Raw genomic sequence first — 24,551 nt, forward strand, 5'->3', positions numbered from 1 at the left:
ATTGTTGGCATGAATGTCGCTTTTTTATGTAAATAATATAGTTTGTAAGAAAATTATTGTTTTTAATATCGTTTTTAGTAATATAGTTGTAAATAATATTGTTTTTTAAATATTTTAATGTGTTTTATTTCAAATAATAATTTATTTTATGTTGCTGTTGCTTGTATTATTGTTAATAATATTTTTAAATACAGTTTGTAATGTTAAGTGCTTTACAATTTTTATATAATTGTTAATAGTAATTTATAGTGTTGCAGCGGGATGTTGGGTTTGTAGGGGGACAGGGTAGAAAGTTAATTAAGTAATACTTATTAATCATATAAATTACTTAGTCGTTTTGAATTAATTTTAGGATAGATATAAATTATGGACCTTATGTAATGGCAATTCCCTACAGCTATATTTTAGGTGTGGGTGTCACGCTTTTTATGGGAATCGGTGGGAAATTAATTAAGCAATAATTAATTAACAATTAATTATTAATTATTTTTAATTAATTATTACTTATGTAAATTGTGTGTTACTTATATAGTCTAGTAATAGTTTGAGTTCAGGATGCTGATTTTATAGGGGTATAGGGTGGGAGGGTAATTAAGTAATAAATAATTAACAAATAACAAATTATTAGTTTGTAATTTATTATTCAATTGACTATTATGTTTTAATATAGTTGTGGGCTGCTAGATTTGTAGGGGTATAGGGTAGGAAGTTAATTAAGTACTAATTAAATTAGTACTTTATTATTTTTTTGGTAAAAATACTAAACAATTATTACAATTATTGTAACAGTAAATAATTGCTATTAACATAGTGAATAATCATTTTAATTAATTATTTAATTAATTATGTAAGTCTTTTAGCTCTTTTTATGTTGTAATATATTATATATATTATATATGTGTGTATATTTATTTAATGTTAATTAATAGTGTTTCTATTAAGAGTATAATCATTTTTCTGAATTAATGTGTTTGAAGTTAATTATTTTCCCTACTATTGCTCAGACTGGAGCGGGAATACTAAAGTTAACCAATCGGAATTCCAACTCTTTTCCTACTGTTGCATAAACTGGAGTGGGACAGTAAATCTAACCTGTCCAAACCAACACTTTCTATATTGTTGCACTGTTTGGAGTGGGAATGATAAATCTAACCCCTTCGAAGTCCAACAGTTTCCCTACTGTTGCGCTCACTGGAGTAGGAATAGAAAATGTAACCCCTCCAAAGTCCATCATTTTCCCTACTGTTGCCCTAATTAGAGTGGGAATAGTAAATCTATCCCCCAACACATTCCCTACTGTTGCACTGTTTGGAGTAAAAATATGAAATTTAACTCCTTCGATGTTCAACACTTTCACTACTGGTGTATAAACTGGAGTGGGAATTTTATAGAAAATATTCCCAGACTCCAATACTTTTCCTAGTATTGATGTTTTATATATATATATATATATATATATATATATATATATATATATATATATGTCACACACAAGAAAAATTATCAAAGCCCAACTCGATGAAATACTGGCATTTATTGTAATCAATAGCGCAGTTTTCTTGGCAGTCTTTTCTGTCCTGACGAGTTTCGGCTTAGCAGCCTTGTTCACAGGTGAGCAGAATCAAGTGCAAATTGGTGTGTGCCTTAAATCATCATAAACACGTGACCAGATGGAAAATGCTTCTATTCCCATAATGCACCAGTAATGTCAATACAATATAACACTCTGTAATGTCTTTTCAAATATTGCTTAATAGCGTCTTGGCATCACAGTATAAATATTTCAACCGAGTGCATGTTTCTTCCAGTAAAACAGTCACGAATATTATTTCAAAATGAAGGCTACATAAATATACTGCCAGTCTTGCTCGATTTCACTATTGCCAAGAATAAATCCATATCTCTTTTGAAAATACAAGTAAGTCAGAGTTGGCAGAGGGAGTACATCTTCCCCAGTCTCCCTTTCTCACCTCCGTGCTGAAATAACAGGATAATCCTTTCGTGTAACACGTAGGCAAGCAGGACATGCTCCCCAAACAAAATCCAAACAGCAATCTCCAAATGACGGGAGCCCCCATCCCTGCAGGGCGGCTTTGATATGGGTTTTGGAGCGTCCCATAATTCAAATCATACACAAGAAAAATTAGCAAAGCCCAACTCAATGAAATACTGCCATTTATTGTAATCAATAGCGCAGTTTTCTTGGCAGTCTTTTCTGTCCTGACGCGTTTCGGCTTAGCAGCCTTGTTCACAGGTGAGCAGAATCAAGTGCAAATTGGTGTGTGCCTTAAATCATCATAAACACGTGACCAGATGGAAAATGCTTCTATTCCCATAATGCACCAGTAATGTCAATACAATATAACACTCTGTAATGTCTTTTCAAATATTGCTTAATAGCGTCTTGGCATCACAGTATAAATATTTCAACCGAGTGCATGTTTCTTCCAGTAAAACAGTCACGAATATTATTTCAAAATGAAGGCTACGTAAATATACTGCCAGTCTTGCTCGATTTCACTATTGCCAAGAATAAATCCATATCTCTTTTGAAAATACAAGTAAGTCAGAGTTGGCAGAGGGAGTACATCTTCCCCAGTCTCCCTTTCTCACCTCCGTGCTGAAATAACAGGATAATCCTTTCGTGTAACACGTAGGCAAGCAGGACATGCTCCCCAAACAAAATCCAAACAGCAATCTCCAAATGACGGGAGCCCCCATCCCTGCAGGGCGGCTTTGATATGGGTTTTGGAGCGTCCCATAATTCAAATCATACACAAGAAAAATTATCAAAGCCCAACTCAATGAAATACTGGCATTTATTGTAATCAATAGCGCAGTTTTCTTGGCAGTCTTTTCTGTCCTGACGCGTTTCGGCTTAGCAGCCTTGTTCACAGGTGAGCAGAATCAAGTGCAAATTGGTGTGTGCCTTAAATCATCATAAACACGTGACCAGATGGAAAATCCTTCTATTCCCATAATGCACCAGTAATGTCAATACAATATAACACTCTGTAATGTCTTTTCAAATATTGCTTAATAGCGTCTTGGCATCACAGTATAAATATTTCAACCGAGTGCATGTTTCTTCCAGTAAAACAGTGTATTTACAACTTATATTCTCTCATTTCACTGTGGGGATCCACCTCCCAATTATTTTTAATTAAAGCAATTTAACTTATTTCAATTGATATGCTTCATTGGTTTTTTGTTGGTAGTGGGAGCTAGTCCATACTATTTAGCCAAGCTTAGAGATGGCAATACAGTTCCTCATCATTATTAATCCCATACGGCATCTCAGTCTTATGGATCCCCACAGTGATATGAGAGAATATAAGTTGTAAATTTGAATAATGGTAACGGATATTGTGGAGTTGGAAATACAAACACTGCAAATAGTGTAATATATTAACAAAGTCTTATGATAAGTAGAGTAGCTGTGGTTATGTTTGTTGTTTATTGTTTTATTATCCTTTATGTGCACTAGGTTGGTCAATTGTTATTATTTTTCAGTCTTTTTTGGTAGTAGCAGTACACATTGGGGTGTCAAAAAGGGCATGGTGGTGTGTTTAGAAATAGTATACACTATAAAGACTACGTATCCCAGAATGCTACATAAGGGCATGGCTTAGAGGAACAGTGTAAATAGTGCTTGTATTGGATTGGATAATCACCGTGATCAAGACCGGGAAGGTCGAAACGCGTTGGTGTCAGTTTGTTTGGGGTCCTGTTATGTAATAAAAGAAGTCTGATTCAATCCTGTGAGTGCCGCATCCCTGACTTAATTGTCAACTTGGTGTGAAGATTATTGATGGGAGTAGGTCCCTCCCTGTTGCAGGCACCGACATGAGATGAGCGCGCCTCTTTGGACCTGTTGGAGTTAATATATATGTATATATATGTATATATGCTTGATACTAAACTGCATTGTCAAACATTTAAAATATACAGATGTCCATTTTATTTTGTTATCTATTGAGCTGTGATGTTATGGCTCCCAATTCACAATTCAGAACTTATCATTCTCCAACATGTGAAAGTTCTGATACCTACAGTGTTCAACCGCAACATCACATGACAATAAGGTCTGGTTACACATTTTCTCAAAACATCTTGTCTAATGCTTTCCTCGTTCTAGTGCTCAATGCATGCACATCCAGTAGTGCCAATGCTAAGGTTCCACACCTGGTGTTACTATTCAGTACCATATCACCGCTGCTTAGCAACTATTCATAAAGTGCGGTCATTCTTCAGCCCAAGTGGGCCCATAGCCACTCAAATCTGTTTAACCATACAATGGGCCTGATTACAACTTTGGAGGAGGTGTTAATCCGTCCCAAATGTGACGGATATACCACCAGCCGTATTACGAGTTCCATAGGATATAATGGACTCGTAATACGGCTGGTGGTATATCCGTCACATTTGGATGGATTAACACCTCCCTCCAAAGTTGTAATCAGGCCCAATGTGTTTTATTAAGCCCAAGTGGGCTAAAGTGTGTCATCCTACCCCATAATCCACAATATTCTGTCTCAGAAGGTACAATAGCCTTGAGTGTCAAGTATACCGATCCACAAATAGATATAAATAGCTCCTTCGCTTTTCTCAAATATAGGGCCCCCATCCTCCAGCTTTGAAAAAACATCAAAAACTCAATTTAAATCAGCAAAACGACTTCCCATTATGTTACGTCATCTTTAATATGTATATATAACACTTCATTCACCAATTGCCGGGAATCTAACCATTATATAAAATGATGCTCCTCATTAAAGAAGCACATGCAGCTCTTCTCCACCATTTAATCCATGTGGTTCTTTACTGTGAAAAGCTAATATGTACTTTGACTCAAGTATTCTTAGCTTCTTTTCCCTATTGCCTCCTCCTGCATTGGTTTCTGTACCATCAATGACACTATACTTGAGATCTCCAGCATCTCCCCCTTGTATTTCTTTGTTGTGTCTAGCTACAGGGTACCATGTATCAAAGTTTCTAATTGCCTCTTGTGTACCTGTAACATGGTGCTCCCTACTTATCTTGGGGCAACTACATTTCAAAATGTACATGACAAAATCACTTATGCAAGTATATTGTCCCCTTATCTTATGGATAGTTCTTCCTGCTATTTTCACTTTTTCTCATGTTCTCACTATGTCTGCACACTTTACATTTAGAGGAACATTTCTTAAAATTCTCACTTGAATTTAATCATGTACCTCTTTCCCTCCTGATGTCACTCCTCACAAGCATATCCGTCATGGACCTGCCCCTTTAGAAAGATAATTTTGAGAGCTTTGACATTTCATCTCCTATCACTGGATTACTTTTGAGCAAATCCCAGTGTTTTCTCAATGCTACTCTCACCTCTGAATGTGCAGTGGTATAAGTGTTGAGAATCTATGTTGCATCTTTCCCATGTGTTTTTTCCTTTGGTGCACCAAGCAAGATAGCATTGCTACTGCTCATATCTACTTTCCTGTGTGTATTATTCAAGGTAGCCTCCTTGTAGCCTCTATTTTTTAACCTCTGTACCACTTAGTTTTTGACTTTTTTGAAACTCTCAATGATGCCTCATATTCTCTGAGCTCTAAGGAGCGCACCATGTGGAATGCTCTCCTTCAAAGGTGTGGGATGAAAGCTGGTCGCATGTAGAATACTGTTTCCTGCACTAAACTTTCTATTCAATTTTGTCTCCAATCTGTGATCTTCTCCCTTATTTGACATCCAAAAGGTTGATCTCATTATTACTCAAATTGCTGGTAAAAGTTAAGTTCAAATCATTCTGACTGATCTCCTTCACACATTCTAGGGCACTCCCTATGTCTCCTCTCCAAATGACAAAAATGTTATCAATAATCCAAAACCACAAGGTTATGTGCATGTTCCATACATCCAAGGGTGGGCTATAGAGCACCTGCCCCTTCCACAGCCCATGTGAAGATTCACATAGCTGGGAGCAAAGCAGGTTCCCATCGCCATCCCCTGCTGTTGCTCATAAATATCATTGTTGAAGAAGAATATATTCTGTTTTAGGCACTATTTCATCATGTTGATCAGCATTTTACTATGTTTCTAAAATCTATCAGGTCTCAATCTAAAAAAATATTATGTGACTCTTAAGCCATCTACATGTTGTATACTACTATACAATGACACTACATCAAGTGTTCTCATTGTATACTATGTTTTCCTCTCAACTGATGTCAAAACTTCTCTTCAGGAATCAGTTGTGCCCTTTTTGTAAGAGGAAAGATTTTGTACCAAGGGCCTCAAGAAATTATCAATATACCATGAAACAGTTTTGAATTACACCTCCTGTGCTGCTTCAATGGGTCTTTCTGTTTTTCTTTAGCATCCTTGTGCACTTTTGGAATCAAACACATGCATATATGCATATATATGTGTGTGTGTATGTATATATATATATGTATATATATATACATACACACACACATATGCATCTCTACGTTTGTGTGTTTATATAAGTATATATTTTTGTAATGCATTAAGTATTAGTGGAATTTATGTAATTTGCATTATATTAATTTTATATACTAGAATATTTAAGACTCACTTTTTTAAACTATATTTATATTAATAAAACAATATTTGTGTATGTTTTTGGATGATATATTATTTCCGATATTTCTGTTCTTACCATTATAAGTATAGGGAGGCAATATTTTGATAATCAATATTTTTGACACCATATTTCTATAAAATTATATAGATTACCTCATTATTGCATCAGTGATCATCTCAATTGATATCTCTTGTTGCTCATTTCCACTCATATGTGTTTTTTCCTAAATTACATCCTCTGCCAGCTTCTCCTATAATCCTTTTTTGTGCTTTTTGTTGATTTAAATATATGTAAGGTTAACTATTCATTGGTTGTGGTACAACATATGTAATGAAAGCTATTCTTACAGAATGGTTTACGGTTTGTCATGATTTTGTCCAGTGGGAGGTCTTGCTCCAGGCAAACACTGAAGTCTAGATTTACTAAGATTTCACACAATGCAGTGCAGCAAGGGGATTTGCTGTACTGAGTTACGTGAAATGGAGAGAGCAGAACTGTGTCATATTTAGAAAGATATGGGGGCAGTTCTGCTCTCTCCTTGCACTGGCACACTTGTGTCTGCCTAGAGTCATGTCGCAAGAATGCCTGTATTGCGGTCAGAATAGTTTTCTTGCAGAAAATGATCCTGCACAAAAACTATCCTTTGAGGCTATTTCCTCTTTGCATGTGTGCTGCAAGATGCAGCAGACATGCAGAGAAGAACAAAATGTGGAGAAATAAAGGTATTTCTCCTCAAGTAGGCACACCACTTTGTGGCACAAACCCATGTTTACAATTCTTTGTAAAGATGGGTTTGCATCAGAATACTTGGGTGGATGCACGGGGACACCTATGCTCCACCCATGTAACATCTACCAGTTGCAAAGTAATGCAAGGCAGCGTTATTTTTTACAAAGCCATGGAAATCGGGGGTTGGAAATCCCAAAATAGATTTCACATTGGGGCTGTGCCACAAATTGATGCAACACCATGCAAAATTTCACTAAATCTGGGCCTGGATTTTTACATGGGCGTGAGTGTAATGTAGGGGCAGATACCTCGCTTCAGGCTCCTTTCAGATCCCCTAGTATGTTTTTATGATATTATACACTAGAAAGAATAGAAAAAAATCATAGATTCAGTCCTGTGATTCAGTCCTGTGATGGCATTAAAACTACAGATCAAACTTGTTTCCTTTTCACACACAGGTCATTTCCTTCTGCTCAACTCGACAGACAACATTGACAGCAGCATTATGACCCCATGGATTTGGAGCAAGGGTGAGCATTGCACAGTGGAAGTGGCTGTCTGGCACCAGCAAAAAGGAGAGTACGTGGTGCGGCTGCTACCCGGCAACAGAACCAGCCACAAAATCCTGTCCACAGCAGGCCAGAGGCACAATGGGTAAGTGACCCGCTTTAATGGTTTCTGTCCTTGATATTTTGGAGCCACTACAAAATCAGTAGCTCTTCCAAGGGTCTTCAATGGTTACCCTTAAAGAAGTTTATGTGGTTACTGGATCGAATTTCTGACCCTCAAATGTAAACATATCAACAGTACTTTTTTATTGAATGGGTAAAATTGTAAATGCAACTTGAGCATGATGCACATTGTACAGCAGCATTTTTTTTGCACTTTATGCCTCTGTCTAGGACAAAAGCAATTCTTGGGTGTGGGTGAAGGAATGAATGATGTAATGGAAATAAAGATCAGGAAACAAAAGGCCAAATTGAGAAAAGTTTTGTACTGAATTTCCATCACAAAAGTGATGCAAACCTGTGCAAAATTGTTTTTTTGGGATTTACTTTGCAGCACAAAACGTGTTTTGTGCTGTAAAGGTGCCTGAAAGTAATGCAAAGCCGCGCCAAACCACTTGAAAAGAGGCCACAATAAGAAGAAATGCTTACTTTTCCCACTTTGCATGTGTGCTGCACTGTACAGCACAAATCTGAAGTTGGAAAAAGATTTAAAAGTAGTCTAGACGTAGTATTTTGCACTGGAATGAACCCCATCCACTACAAAAACTATACTAGATGCATGCAGACTCCTTTCCACTATAGTGCAAAAGCGTGTGCATGGTGCTTGGCGGCCTGATAGTGCAGCAGCACGAGGGGCAGGGTAGGATAGTGTTAAATCACTGTAAAATGGTCCTTTCCTGCTCTCCCTCTGTCACGCAACGCAGCACAGCAATTTTGGTTGCTGGGCTGAGTTGTGTGACAGTTTAGTAAATCTGGGCTATAGTCTGGCAAAATATTGGTCAGATGAAATTGATTGCTGTTTTTGGCAAGTGAAGTTTCCAAGGTAAGATGGCAAAATAATTCATCTTGAAGTTGAAGAGCTATATTTTTCATGTAGAAAAGCTAGGAGGTGGAATGTGGATCAATTCTGATAAAATAACAAAAAGAAGGCGAACATTGGGAATACAGTAAAAAATAATACAAACCTAATGGTGACAGTGGGTTACTGTGAGGGATAGGATAATGCAAGGAGGCTTCAAGACCCCCAGTAGAAGAGACATTCAAGGCCCAATGGAAAAACATTGCTGGTGTGTCCATCAATGATTTTACATTGGTGCAATAAAATCTAAATAGTCTCAACACCCCTGATAAAAAGCAACCGCCTGTTCGCCAAGGTTATGTGAATGAAATTAGCAATGCGGAGTACCCACTCCTTGGAAGAAGAGACTGCAGCATCGAACACCCATGGGTCTTTGGCTCCCATATTTATACAGACAAATGATGTGTATTCCAGATCTGCTTCCTTGGGACTGATTCAGTTCTGGTCCCCTTTCATTTGTGTTGGCCACACCATCTTCCAAGCCTGGCCTTTGTTGCAATGCTTCTCTGCCCAGTAGGACAATCTCTAGGTGGAGTGCACACCACAGAAGTACAACAAGGTGTGAGCAGACTGCATCCAGCTATTTGTGACCTCTTCTCACAGGGATCGGGAAGAGAGACAAGAACCTGTGCCCCTACAAATGATTCCTTCCACTAACAACAGATAGTGCGGACGTCAACTTGTACCTTCTGCCATCTACAGAACATTAGCTAAGTTTAGAGTAATTTACAACCCAATGTAACACTTCTAAAGAAAGCCTGTCTGATCTTTCCTCACTAGTGCGTCTGGTGCCTCCCCTCCCATCTTGGAGATGCCAACAATACACGTATGCTGTCTAGGGAAAGCAACCTCTCCTCCATCTTGTATTGTGGTCCAAGCTGTAGGCTTCCAAAATGGATCCCACAGGCATGTATCACTCCTGCATGGAACAAAGTCAATTATAACACTCACACACACATGTACAACACAAAAGATGTCATCATTCAGGATTCTGGGCTCATCCTGACCAGAGGAATTTTAGATGCATGGGCTTGTAAGTACACTGGGAGCCACCCCATTTGAATTGGCCACAGTCCAGCACTCGGACCCACTGCACTGTAGAACATAGTATGAAGATTTAAATCTTTAAATGACAAGATTGTCAATTTTTAAGCAATGGATAAGGCCCTCTTATTTGGAGAATGTTACACCTGTCAACCAAGCAGAATTTATGGACGTTAGTATATTTTTGCTAAGGCTCAGAACATGACCAAGAAGTGACATGTCTGCTCTTCAAATGATTATTTTGTTTGTCTGTGGAAACGAAGAAAGTGAGTTGATGGAGGAATGTATTCATAGGATAGAAGTCTATAAACTGTTGGTGAAACTTTTCTAACCATGTTTCAGGCTTTTATTGCATAGATCTAGCAGACCACCTTTGAATGTTCATCCCTTTTTCCCCCGTTAAGTTTAGGTGTGAATGATGTCTTAAACTCTTCAGTTCAATATGGCAGCCATCCCTATCCAGACTTTCCATGCAAGCCCATTGATTTTTTTAGTGTAGCCAGAAAACATACCAACCTATTTCAACCAGGATTTCGCTCAAGTGCATTGTACAAAATTGAGTTTCTGGATACGTTAGGTAAAATCATTCTTGATGTGCAAATAGTACACTGAGGAAAATTTCCAAAATGTTTGGTGCACTAAATGAAGCCCAAAGTGTATGTTCAAGAAAAGAGATAGGCAATTCTACACACCTAACCATACCTCCGCATGAAGGATGTACTGAATAGCAGGTGTTGACTGTGGGGATCCCACTTTGAAGATCTGGTCTTTTGGACATAGGCTATTATATTTCTTAATCATCTCCTTGGTCCCACTGAGTGAAAAGATGTACTTAAGACACTTTGGAGATCTTTATTCCTTGGGAAATATGATATTCTAATATATGCAAAAGATATTCATAAGCATAACTCAAAACATTGTCAGATGCTGGAAAGACAATAAAACGGAGTAAGTGCAAATTTGGTGTAAGAGAATTAGAATACTTAGGACATGCCATTTCATCATCTGATATAACAACTACAGTTTCCCTTTTAAAAGCTATACAGTAAGCCAAAGCACCAGTGGACAGGGATAGTCTTAGGTCGTTTTTAGGGCTTGCTGAGTATTATGCAAGGTTTGTACAACAATACTCACACAAGGTAGAATCATTAAGAATGCTAATGATAAAAGGGGTAACATTTGAATGAACTAAAAATTTGGAAGAAATATTTAAAGATGTAAATAAATGTATAATTGAGGCTCCTGCATTACAATCTAATGAACCTGCATGTAAATGTATTATATAGTGTTGATGCTAGTTTAACAGGTTTAGGTGCCGTTTTGAGTCAGTGGGTCAATATTAAGGAACAAACAGTTGGGTTCGCATCAAGAACACTTAATCAGAAAAAATCATATAGCACTATTGAAAGAGAGGCATTGGCAGCTTATTTGGGCAGTTAAAAAATGTAAAGCGTACATATGGGGATGTATATTTGACATTTATACTGACCAGTATACCGTTAGTGCATATTCTCAATGGTAAAGAATCTAATAACATTTCTTCAAGAGTAGTAAGATTATCATCGAAACTTCAAGAGCATAATTTTGATGTCAAACATTTGTATGGAAGCAAACATTTTCAGGCTGATTGTTTATCAAGAATGTCAGTAGAAGACAATAATACAGAGATGCTGGAAGATACGGAATGTGTAATTGCAATTTTAGATGCAATTAAAGAGAGTGGTGGCAAAAATTCCGAAGGAAAATGGAAAGTAGCATGTCGCTCTGATGCAAAGTTGTCTAAAATAAAACATAATATTACCAAGGATGGTCTGAAATAAGATACCTAATGATTTGAAGAAATATTTTAAAATAGCAGATGAATTGTCAGTAGTTGATGGTAAAGCAATGCTTGGAGAGGTATTTGTTCTACCAGAAAATATAAGACATGAACTGATTGTTTTAGCTCATCAAGGACATCAAGGAATGTCTAAAATGTGTAAAAGAATCAAACAGTTTTATTGGTGGATGGACATCCTTGGAGAGTAATGTAAGATCAGTAAATGACAAATGTCCTGATTGTTTAGTATCAAATAAACATTGGAAGACAAAAGAATCTTCTTTGCAGCCTGTTCCATTTCCTGTAAATGAATGGGAAAAAGCAGGTTTTGATTTCTCAGGACCATTCACCTTGTTGCCTTCTGATATGAAGTATCTTAAAGTTCTAATAGACTATCATTCAAAGCGGATCTATCGTTAATTTGTTGAGTCTCCTAGTACTAACTCTGCTATTACATTTGTCGAAAGTGTATTTAAAATAGAGGGTTCACTTAAAGAAACTATAACTGATAATGGGAACCATCTTGTTTCAGGATGATCCGAGCGAGGTCGTGCACCAAAAAAACTGCACTTCTGCTCCAATTAAATGATCCGAGTGATGCTGTGCAATTAGCGGCACTCCTACTCTGATCAAAGGATCCGAGTGAGGCTATGCACACAAATGGCACCTCTGCTCAAATCGAAAGGTCTGAGTGAGGCTGTAAAGTAAATAAAGGTACCTTCCCCATTTATTTATCGTTACGTGGGAGGCTGAGAACACACATCTGCTTCTCCGCTCTATTCAAATCGGCTGTTTTGCCACCATTAAACCCCAAGTTATGTACCTGCAACCAAGTCAAGTATCACACTGTCTCCCAACAATGCACTGCAAAAGATATGCAAACAAGCAATGAAGCAGCCAGGCACTAAATTCAGTTCATGAAGATGCAAAAACTGCAACAAACAGCCCCCAGTCTATAAGAAAACAGTCATTGACCATCAAATATCACTCACTGCAAATCCATCAAGTTAAACACTACATACGTTACAAAATTCTGAATCTCTTAGACACGTAGAACTTAACTGAGTGAGCAGCAGCAATAAAAGAAGGATGAGGAGTGGTTGCTGAGAAGTTTTATTATCTCTGGAATATATATTTTGTGTTCTAAATTGTATTGGATTTAAAGTGGCTGCTAAGTGGTGGCAATACATTGATTTACTGCATAATATTGGCCTCCGGGTCTTGACATAAAATCCTCCATAATGAGGGCAAGTATGTCAACTTTGTTGAATAAAAATTGAGGTGAGCCAGAAAGATCAAGTGAGTGAAACTTGAGAAGCCCTGTATATATTTTAGAACCTAAGCCTTTCTTTGAAAGAAGATTAAAAGGAGGAATTGTGACAGCTTGAAATATGTGTCAAAGAAATGTATCCAGTCCCGTGCCTTGTCCTGTTGCAAACAGTTTAGCCAACATATCCAAAGATGAGAAAATGGTCTTTGCCCCACTCTCATTAATGGCTATATAAAGATATTTAACCCTGCTCTATACGCACCTGGGCTGTCTCTTTGAAATCGTCTGCCTCTTTTACTGCCCTCTTAGTCCTGTTTCCCACATTCCCTTGTCTTGGAGTTTCCCCAGCCCCTGTCCCGCAGTTGACAGCCCTGCAGTCCTCTGATTCTTCCACAATCCCACGGGCAGTAATTCAACACTATTCCAGGGAAAGCAGAAGTGGCATCACATATTTGATCCTTAATAATATCACAAAGTGGAACACTTTATAACTCCTTAGGCCCGCCTCATCTTTAACTGCTGGAGGGCAATGGGAAAGGCTTAGAGTGAAAACTACAGAAAGCAAGCAGGGTGCCTTAGTCTCTGTTTACTTTCTTTTTCTTGACCCTCCCCTTAGAACCACTGCTACCACAGGCAAGAAGGACAATGCAGGCATCTGAAAGGGGGCATCCAGGGTTACATATGAAACCCTTATTTAATATTGACTCAAAGTCCCTTTTCTGTCTTTTGCCCAGATACCCTAGCAAACCATGCTCCCACAAATCCTTCGTTTTCTTTTCCAACAGTCTCCTACCACTTCTTTTGTCCCCTTTTTCCACTCTTGTGGTCTTGACCCATAATTGTGCATCATTTGGCGATGGTGCTGATGATGGTGCTGCCCACATCTCCTACCAGCATATAATGGCCATGTGCCGATCCCTTTACTGTGGCTCCAGCCTCTTCCACGCAGTGATGTTGAAGTCCATTTGTGCTATTTTGAAAGTGGTGAGTGAATTTCGTAGGGTTTGGTATTAGCCTACTTTTATTTGTGATGGACAGCTAAACCTGTGTGTCATCACCTTGTGAGTGGTAGAGAAGATATTCACTACTGATAATTAGAATCAGACGATGGATTGCAGAAGACTAATTCTAGTAGAGCCCTGCTTGTTGCCTGACAGGAATAATCCAGAAAAGGTAATAGTTTCATTAGCTGTGCCCAATTGAAAGTAAGTAGTCAACTCAAGACAGGGAGGATGGGCAGCTGTAATTAACCAGTTTGAACATCGCACTTAGGGCCTCATTTACGAGGCCTGTGACGCAGGGTGGCGCAGCAAGTGCCTTGCTGTGCCACCCTGCACTATCGGGAAAGGGCAGAAATGAACTGTATCTACTGGATATGGCGCATTGCTGTCCTCTCACTCTGCGCTGGCACATAAATTGCTGCCTAGCGCCAATGCAGGCACCCTTGGACCATAGTGCAAGGATCCCTGCGTTGCATGGATGATTGTTTTTATGCAGGAAGGAACACCCTCCTGCACAAAAAGAATCATGAGCGGTGTTTTCCTCTTTCTAAGTGTGCTGAAAAATAAAGATATTTCTGGGAAAGCATCAGATTCCTTGGGTTTCATAGGTGTTGCGTGGGAACACCCCAAGCAACACCCATGGAACGCCCCTTTCACACAGTATTACACGTGCAAGGGGTCCGTATTTAAAAGGCCATGAAATGCCACACAAGGTGGATTTGTGTGGCTTTTTAAATATGGGCTGGCACATTGCGCCACCTGAGTGTAAAAAAAAAAGATGCTCCGGTGGCGCACTGGCCTCATAAATGAGGCCCCTAGTTCAAAAAGCAGCCAGAGACAGGCAGTGGCAATTATTCATAGTTATCAGGGTGTCACCGAAACTACAGAGTGACATTTGGATTTGATGGCTGTAGATTAGTGGAGCAAACATTTTTGAGGCATTGAGGTGTCTTTTCTGATGGAGTACTCAGTTTATTTCTTAGGTATTGACATAAAAGAGAGGTTGTTGGTGAGACTCTAGTTGTCAATAAATTCCAGTACTAGTCTTCATTGAGAAGAGAGGTGATGATTGCTTCTTTAAACAGAACTGGAATATTGTCTCCTATGGATTTTTCACGGAAAGCAGAGATATCACTCTGTGTGTTGCCATTCTGCAGGTTATACATGCAGGTTGTAAGCCGGCTAAGGCTTAAGGAAGCTAGTGATGGAGGTGACAAGGGCTTGTAGTTAGTGGTATGTATGTCTAAGGTTAAATAGCTGGGAGTGTAGAGCTATCAATGTCTGACTATGAAGGGGGGGTGGCTGTAGCCGATAGCTATAGTTGAGTGCAGTAATGATGCTTCAGAGTCCATAGCGTAGCAGGTGGACAGGTTGGTACCTGGCTCTGAATGGATGTGGCTGAAAAAAGCTGAATATAGCTATGTATGAAATGACCTGTAAGTGATTTTGGGTGAGAGGATATTTTACTGGCTGCGAGTGAGCTGGGCGACACTCACTAAAAGTAGTTATAAGTAACTGTAGGTTGCAGGAGATGTGAGTTCCTGGTGGCTTTCGGATAGAAAGGCTATGAGTGGATTTTTGAGTAGCTTTGCATTAACGGGAGATAGAATGTTTCTGTGTGAGCTGAGTTGTGAACAGGGGTGTGAGAGGATTTGTTATTGTCTGTGGATGAACCAAGTGGAGTGGGGTGGAGAGAGGTTGCATGAATACCTATGGACATAGAAGATTTATGTGACTTTGAGTCGTTGGATTTAAGGTGATGACGCAGAAAGAGAAGGTCCGACATATATTCATACATATCGTGTAATCAAAACATATAATGAAGTGTGATTTTAGTAAAGAAAATAATGTACGAGGGAAATTGTGCCCTCGGGGTAGTTCGCCATCATTGTAAACGAGCTTTATTAATCATGAAGTATTGAAAATGTAGTAATCCGTCATAATTGCAAATGTATGCCATGATTTCTTGTTTGAAAACTGTTTTGCTTAGCTTAAATTTAGTACAGGCTTTGGTCTAGTTGCCTGGTCTCAAATTCTAACTGCGTGGCTTTTTCCTTGAACTAATGAAACATATATTCTTGCTTGAAGTTGTATTTTTCCAGTAGAGCTGACTGATACACTTATCTCCAAGGTTTCGTACTAGGCCGGTTTCATCCCCTTTGATACAAGGTCAGTCTGCAGGTGCGGACAATGAAGGTACAGATAGTAAAATAATTGGCAACCCATGTTACAACTTGTGTTCCAAGGCTCCAAGGACAGTGTATGCATAAATGAGCGCTAGTAAAAGACAATTTTCATTGGACAATTTGAAGCCAACCTATGAACCCTCCAATGGAAGACCCTGCAGAATTTGGAATGTTTCTTACTTAATCCCACTGGACAAAGAGAAGTCAGCCATTTTCCTCGATGCCAGTTTGAAGCCAGATATCAGACTCCATTTTGGACGACACCCTGATGCCCTTTTCTCTATCTGAGAGAAAGAGACTTTAAGAATTCTCACCCTAGAGACTTTAACTTTGATTTGCCCCGTCTTGCCCATGCAGTAACTTTGCCCCATTCTCCTTGCCGCTGCAAGGAAGCTTGCCCTTAACTTTGCCCCTTTGAAACTTGCCCCATGCTGATCAACCGGTACCTGAAGGACGAAGACTTTTCTTGAATGCTGATTGTATTTGGTAAATATGAAAGGATAAATGTATTATGCGTTGTGTTTTTCTTTTAGGTACCAACTGCTATTTTGATAGGGTCCTAGCTAGAAGTTTTCCAAATTTGTGTTGACTAAATTCGTTTTGCATGAAGCCCCACATGCCAATGCTAATTAGAGGTTAGTCGAGGTATTCATTCAATGTATCATGCTAAATTGAAATCTTGTTATGCTGACCAATGTATGAAATTAGTCAAATACAGTTAGTCATATTAGTGATTTGTATTGCCATAACTGAGTGTATCATTATCCAGATTTTGCGTAGATTGCGTTTCTTCCGCCGTTATGGACAGCCAGTAATGTTCATATACATATATCATTTGGTTTTGAGACTTATATACATTGTGTTAGCTTTGTTAATATAGGGAAATAAATTCACTAACTTTTAATAAACTGGTGTGGTTATTCATGACTGAAAGGTCATGGTGCGCCGAAATTACCAACTGTTATTGATTTCTGATGTGCTATATTGATCTATTAATTGAGTATTGATTACCGATTACAATAGTTATTGATTATTGATCTGAGTGACTCGACTATTTTAGGATGAGGAGAGCCCGACTCGGTTAAAAGATTCACCGACCTCCAACGTGTCCAGGTACAGGTAATTTATAAGGGCTGGACGCGTTATCAGTAGATGGTAGCAGAGATTGATGGTTTAGCCCTTTGGGACCCCATCCGAACAATAGACAGAGTCAAGTTAGAATTTTCTTTGATAAAACAAGTTGGAGGGATGATGATGCCCTAAGTCCCCAATGACTTTCCCGGAATCTCGGAGCTTGCGAATGAGGAACATGGAGGTATGAGAATGGTCTCAGCGTTTCTAGTGACGGTATGAGTGAAGTTACGGGTTTTGCGCTTGCACAGCTTATCGCCGCAGATTAATTGAGAAGTTTGTGAGGATTTTAAGGGGGGTTAAAAGATATTAGAGGAGTGTTACTCCAAAGGTGTGAGAGTAGGGAAGTCGTCAAACTTCACATGTGTGTAGCGCTTTGTGCAAAAAAAAAATTGTCCACGTGGTTGTTGACGTTGAGACGGGCCCTGCGAGGTCAAGAGATTCCGGAGTATGTTGAAAAGTGTATGTGACACTTGTTTGATATTGTGATCTGGTCAGGTTTAATAGGTTGATCGGGCGTGGTCAACAAGTCGGTATGAATGTTGCGGAGTGAAAGAAAACTTCGACTTTGAGATTTGACGAATTCTAAAGTGCACTAGAATAGTTCATTGATCAGTTGAGAGTAAAGTTTGCGGGTCAAATTTTGTTTGCGAAAGTGGGAAACCGAGAAAGATGGAATAACTGCCGAGGCTAGTGAAAAATCCCTAAGGTTTCTGAAGCGATTGTATTACCTTTCCTGTAGTAAACCGACAGATCTGTTTTATTCTTTTGGTTAAGTGCTCGCGTTATATTGCAGAAATTAGTTTATGAGTGAAGCCGAATGAAAAGAGGACAAGCTGCAGGACTTTGTCAGCCGCAGTGTGTGAGTGTGACGTTACTAGGAGCCGCGCTGCGATAGGTCGGTTGGTGAGAAGGGTCGCGCACGGATTGGACGCAGTCCGTGAAGCGCAATTGGAAGGGGAAAGGCAAGCAAAGAGTATTCTGGGAATTAAAGTCGCTTATTGATTACATATTTTAGAACAACAAAAGACGGAAAGATGAAATTTTTCAAAGCATTTAAGAGTGCCACGAGGGGAGATGTTTATATTAAAGCAAATGTAGGAGAAGAAACACCGCCTGAGGGTACACCAGCTTACATTGTCATTGAAGAAAAGGGTGTAGCGCCATGTCTTTGGTTAAAACAATGGTGCAAATTAACAGAGAAACATGGAAGTGTAGCGTTCCCTATCCACGGGTCGTTTATTCTAAGAGTTTTAGAAAATCTGAGATTTGCGTTATAAGACATGAAAGTACCTCCAAGACCAGCACAGTTTGAGGCACTAGCAATTTGGGAGCTAATAGCTAGAAACCAACAACAAAAGAAATTTGAGACAAGAATAAGAAAAGTAGAAAAGACACTAGCGGATGCTAGATGGGACAGCACACAAAAGGTTTGGAGATCAGACGTATTGCAGGGGATTAAATTGTTTCCAGCGATTACTGATGAAGCGGAGACGGAAGGAAGGAAAGCCACCTATAAGACAAACAGGAGTCAGTCCAGAGAGAGAGAGAACAATAGAAACTCGAAAAGGGGAGACGAGTCAGATGATGAAGAGTTCATTATACAATTGCTGAATGATCGCCCACCACCATATGTGGAAAGCGAAAAAGGCTCAAGCATTAGTACTGCCCCTCCAGAACCAATACAGGGTAATGTAACACCAAATTTGAGAATATCTCAGAGGCCGAGCAGCTCCGACATGCCTTTCTCACCACAAATACCACAGATTCAGAGAATATACCCAGACGTGCCGACATTGAAACCTGCTGATAACTATCAGCCACAGGTTCAAAGGCACTGTTGTGATGAGCATAACATGGGAATGACTTCTGATTCAATAGCGCAGGGAGGACAAAACTATCAGAGACCGACATTGATTCAAGCTGAATCAACACAGTTCTCGATGCCCCAAAAGCAGACACAAGAAGTGCGAGTAATAGAAAGCCAGTTAGGTATGCCAGCAATGATGAACCACAATGTGGGGATTAACATGCCACAGAATTCGGGGAACAGACAGAATCCAGACGCAATATCTCTACCTATCACTGTAGGTCCACCAGTACCACTGTACATACAGGCAAATTCAAGCACAAGCGACCAAGGTTTAATGATACAGAATGGGACAGGGAGAAGATGCATAGAAACCACTCCAGAGACAACTCCGATAGCGGCACTGCCAAATGGATCTGGGTCCTTGTCGGAATTTAGTCCAATTCCAATATGTGCTCCGTCAACCGTGGTAAGGTCACATCCACCACTATTAGTACCGTTAACCTCACAGACTGAAACATTACAGAAACCATCAGTGGCAGTTGATGTAACTGCTACACTGATGGGACTGAACGCGCAACAGTTAACACAATGGTTCAACAGCCTGAACTCCCCACAGAGTGCATCTAGCGGGAAGGGAGAAGAATACCTGAATAAAATAAGGTTGGCTATGGAGGCAGATGAACTGGTAGAGGGAACAATGGGTTTGAACAGATTAGAATCATACACAGAGGAAGAACTAAGATACATGTGCCCTAGGATTACAAGAGAGGTAAGCAGCATACATAAGAAATTACAAGAAATTGCAGACGGAAACGAGTTCGATATAAGTAAGACTAAACACCTGAGCAGAAGTTACAGGTTAGACTTTGAGACAAAAGATTTTGAACACATGAGATCCGCAGGGATGAAAACACACCTTAAAGAGATACTGCAGAGTGCACAGGTCTGGAGATGTTTAGACAAGTGGGAAAGCAGGTGGGTTAAGAAAAAGGACAAAAAGAAAGAAAATACTCTAGAGCGGAATGAGAAAAAACAACAGAATGACGACCTGATAACTATGTTACCAATGAGAGAGACAGCAGGGGGGAAACTTGTACATGTACCATGGCACAGGTGCGATATTCAATCCTTTACGGATGACTTTCCCAAATTGAGAGAGAAGCCGATTGAGTGGTATCAACAAACAGATAGATTTGTGAAACTCGCGAAGTGTCTCTGGGAAGACCTGAATACTTTGTTTGAAATTGTGGTTCCGGCGGATTTGTGGGAAGATTGTAAAAGGGCTGTAGGTTGGCCGACGAGTGAACCAGAGAGAGACAGGGACACAGGTGCGCCATCACCCACGGTAATGAGCTTATACCATAAGGTGATCGAGCACTTGAAAACCAAGGTTGCGTCAAAAAATGTGGATTGGCAGAGGATTGACAGAACAGCCCAAGAGGTTAAAGAGTCTGTACATGCGTATTATGAGAGGTTGTTGAAAGCGTTTAAAAATTACAGTGGCACGGAAACGATTGAGGCAAAGGACATGCTCCATTTTGTGTTCAGGTTTGTGGAAGGGTTGAGACCCGAAATCAGCCAGATGATTAAAACACATTTGATTTGTTGGCAGTCGAAGTCGATTGATGAAGTGTTGAATTATGCGAAATACTGCAGTGATGAGATTGAGACCAAACAGAAAAGATTGAAAGAAAAGGTGATGGTGATGCAGCTCAGAGCAGCTCAGACAGGTTTAAAAGGTTTGCAAGGTTTTCAACAACAGATGCCGCAGCAGCAGTGAAATGCTATGTTTCAGCCACAGATGAGAGGCAGAGGTCGAGGAGGTTTTGTGAATAATGTTCCTGATTTGAATACCGTTATGATTCCAAATGGTATACAGGCAATGAAGAAGGTGATGCCATGTCACACGTGCGGAATTGTCGGGCATTGGAAACGGGAGTGCCCAATGATGGTGCAGGAAGGTGTAGGTCAGCAAAACAATGATGTCAATGCATTCCAGACTATGAGAGGACCGAAATTGAGAGGTCCAAATCCAAATTTCCAAAACAATATAAACCAGATGCAGGTTTTACAACCCATGCATCCGCAACAGGTGCAAATGCCCGTGTGCAAATGACACAATTGCAGCCAATGCAACAGCAGTTTCCTATGGTACCTAATCAGCAAATGCAAATACCCTTAGCACCAATGAATCAGCAGCAAGCAATGCTTCCTCAACAGGTCACGGGTCAGGGAATGAGTCAAAATGACACAGTACACCAATTCCCACTACACAGCGAGAATGGAATAAACGATGTATGGGAGAGTGGAAGTTCAGATGAGGAGGGAAATTGTGTGCTTGCAGCATCCTTGGAAGTTGATCAAAAGGGTCCGTATGTGAAGGGAAGAGTTATGGGTCATCGCGTTTCATTCTTGGTTGACACAGAAGCTACACTTTCCACTGTTAGGAGCATTGAAGTACCAAATTTGCCACTTTCAGGGAGAACAGTACAGGTAGTGGGAGTAGCAAACAGGTACCTGACGAACCCAATCACAGATCCAGTTCAAGTCAGAATTCGTAACTACCAAGGGTCACATAAATTTGTGGTATGTGACTCAAGCCCGATATCACTGTTAGGGAGAGACCTATTGTGCAAATTGGGATGTTCAATTATGTGTTCGAACGATGGAATTAGAATTCAGACGAGCAGTGATGGGGAAGAAGAGGACAGTGTAGGAGGGGATGAGATGGAAACTGTCGATGAAGAGTATCCCCTGATTACCCTTTATCCGATGATCACTGAAGCAGATATTCCTGCTGAGTTACAGGAAACAGTCGGAAAAGAAGTGTGGGATATGACAGGAAAAGAGGTGGGATTGGTGAAAGGAGTGGAACCAGTGAAAGTGACTGTAAAACCCAATGTAACCTTTCCCCAGACCCCACAGTACCATATGGCACAAGACACCCTCATGAAAGTCGCCAAACTCATTGATGAGTTTGTAAAGCTGGGGGTACTGAAAGAAGTGTTAAGCAGTCCATGTAATTCGCCAATCATGGGACTAATAAAGCCAAGTGGAAAGGTCCGAATTGTGCAGGACTTGAGGAAAATAAATGACATAATAATAAAATGTTGCCCTGTAGTACCAAATCCAGCTGTGATAATGTTTCAAGTTCCCTGTGATGCTGAGTGGTTCTCAGTTATCGACTTATCACAAGTATTCTTTTCTGTGCCCCTACATGAGGACAGCCAGTTTCTCTTTAGTTTCAAATTCTTAGACAGAGTTTACAGTTGGTGTCGAATTCCTTAAGGGTTTTTGAAGTCACCGTAAATTTTCAATCAGATTCTAAAGAAAGATTTGGAAGCGTTGGAGTTGCCATTCGAGTCAACCCTAGTACAGTACATTGACGATTTACTGATTGCATCTAAGATAGAAAGTGACTGCACAGCCGACACCATTGCCCTATTGAACCATTTGGGAAGGAATGGACACAAGGTGTCTCCTTCGAAATTACAATTCTGCCAGAAGAAAGTGAAATATTTGGGTCACCAAATAGAGAAAGGGTCACGAAGAATTATGAAGGAAAGAATAACAAGTGTACTTCAAATGAGTCCCCCAAAGACGAGGATGGAGGTGAGGAAGTTTTTGGAAATGGTCAGCTACTGTCGCCAATGGATTCCCAACTTCTCAACTCTAGCAAAACCTTTACTGAAACTGACCCAGAAGGATGCATTGGATGAAATTGAGCTGAAAGGAGATGAGATGGATGCTTTTATTGAATTGAAAGAATGCATGTGCAGGGCTCCAGCTTTAGGTATGCCTGACTACACAAAGCCTTTCACATTGTTTTGTCATGAACGTGATGCATGTTCCTTGTCTGTCTTGACCCAAGCCCATGGCGGCGTAAACAGACCAGTCGCATATTTTTCAGCTACTTTGGATCCGGTCGCAGCAGCACTGCCAGGGTGCTTGCGTGCCGTAGCCGCAGTTGGTATCAGCCTCACTCAGAGTGAAGGAATAGTGATGGGACACCCTTTAACAGTCATGGTCCCTCACTCAGTCGAGATACTTTTGACACATTCCCGAACACAACACATGACTGGTGCTAGACTCACAAGGTATGAAACAATAATTCTGGGATCACCTAATGTGCAGCTGAAAAGGTGCACTACGTTGAACCCAGCAACCTTGTTTCCCAGTGAAAATGCCGAAATTGAGAACGCCGAAGACATCGAGCACGACTGTCTTCAGGTGACTGAATTTTGCACCAAACCAAGACCTGATATCAAAGATACCCGATTGGAAGAAAATGATCAAATTATTTTTGTTGATGGTTCATGTTTAAGAGATGCACTGGGTATATTGAAAGCAGGGTACGCTGTATGTACGGTAACAGGTGTTTTGGAAGCATCTTGGCTTCAAGGAGTTTACTCTGCACAGGTAGCAGAATTGGTAGCCCTTACTAGAGCTTGCCAACTTTCTGCATTAATGAAAGTTACCATTTACACTGACAGCCAGTACGGGTTTGGAATAGTGCATGATTTCGGACAATTGTGGTCACAGAGAGGCTTCATGACCTCTTCAGGATCACCAGTGAAAAATGGTGAAAGAATAAGAGAATTGTTACATGCCATCCAACTACCAGGAGAAGTAGCAGTGGTAAAATGCAGTGTACACTCGAAGGGACAAGACTATGGGGGTCATTCCGACCCTGGCGGTCCATGACCGCCAGGGCGGAGGGCAGCGGAAGCACCGCCAACAGGCTGGTGGTGCTTCCTGGGCTATATTTACCGCCGCGGTCAGAAAAGGGGAACCGGCGGTTTCCCGCCGGTTTTCCCCTGGCCCAGGGAATCCTCCATGGCGGCGCTGCTTGCAGCGCCGCCACGGGGTTTCCGACCCCCTTCCGGCCAGCCTGTTTTTGGCGGTCTTCACCGCCAGAACCAGGATGGCGGGAACGGGTGTCGTGGGGCCCCTGGGGGCCCCTGCACTGCCCATGCCGCTGGCATGGGCAGTGCAGGGGCCCCCTCACAGGGCCCCATACAGATTTTCACTGTCTGCTTAGCAGACAGTAAAAATCGCGACGGGTGCCACTGCACCCGTCGCACCCCTGCAACTCACCCGGCTCCATTCGGAGCCGGCTTCCTCGTTGCAGGGGCTTTCCCGCTGGGCAGTCGCCCGCCGGCCCAGTGGGAAAGTTGGAATGGCCGCCGCGGTCTTTTGACCGCGGGGCGGTCATTCGGCGGTAACCGCATGGCGGGCAGCGACCGCCGCCCGCCGCGGTCAGAATGACCGCCTATGTTTCTCTGGGAAATGGATATGCGGATCAAGTCGCAAGGTTTTGCGCATTGAACTGTATATTGCTTAGGGATGAATGGAATTTGATAAGTGAACCAGAACTCGAACCAA

At 40.6% G+C, this 24,551-nt stretch overlaps 1 protein-coding gene across 1 annotated transcript in view; it reads left to right on the top strand.

Annotated features, from left to right (window-relative positions):
* Window positions 1–24,551, top strand: part of ALK (ALK receptor tyrosine kinase) — a 2,590,648-nt gene that overhangs the window by 1,287,856 nt on the left and 1,278,241 nt on the right. The window contains exon 4 of the mRNA XM_069233821.1: window positions 7,774–7,969. Within this exon, the coding sequence (XP_069089922.1) occupies window positions 7,774–7,969 (196 nt within the window). The remainder of the gene's footprint in view (window positions 1–7,773; window positions 7,970–24,551) is intronic.

The sequence above is a fragment of the Pleurodeles waltl genome, chromosome 5 (assembly GCF_031143425.1).
Source record: "Pleurodeles waltl isolate 20211129_DDA chromosome 5, aPleWal1.hap1.20221129, whole genome shotgun sequence".
Classification (NCBI taxonomy): domain Eukaryota; kingdom Metazoa; phylum Chordata; class Amphibia; order Caudata; family Salamandridae; genus Pleurodeles; species Pleurodeles waltl.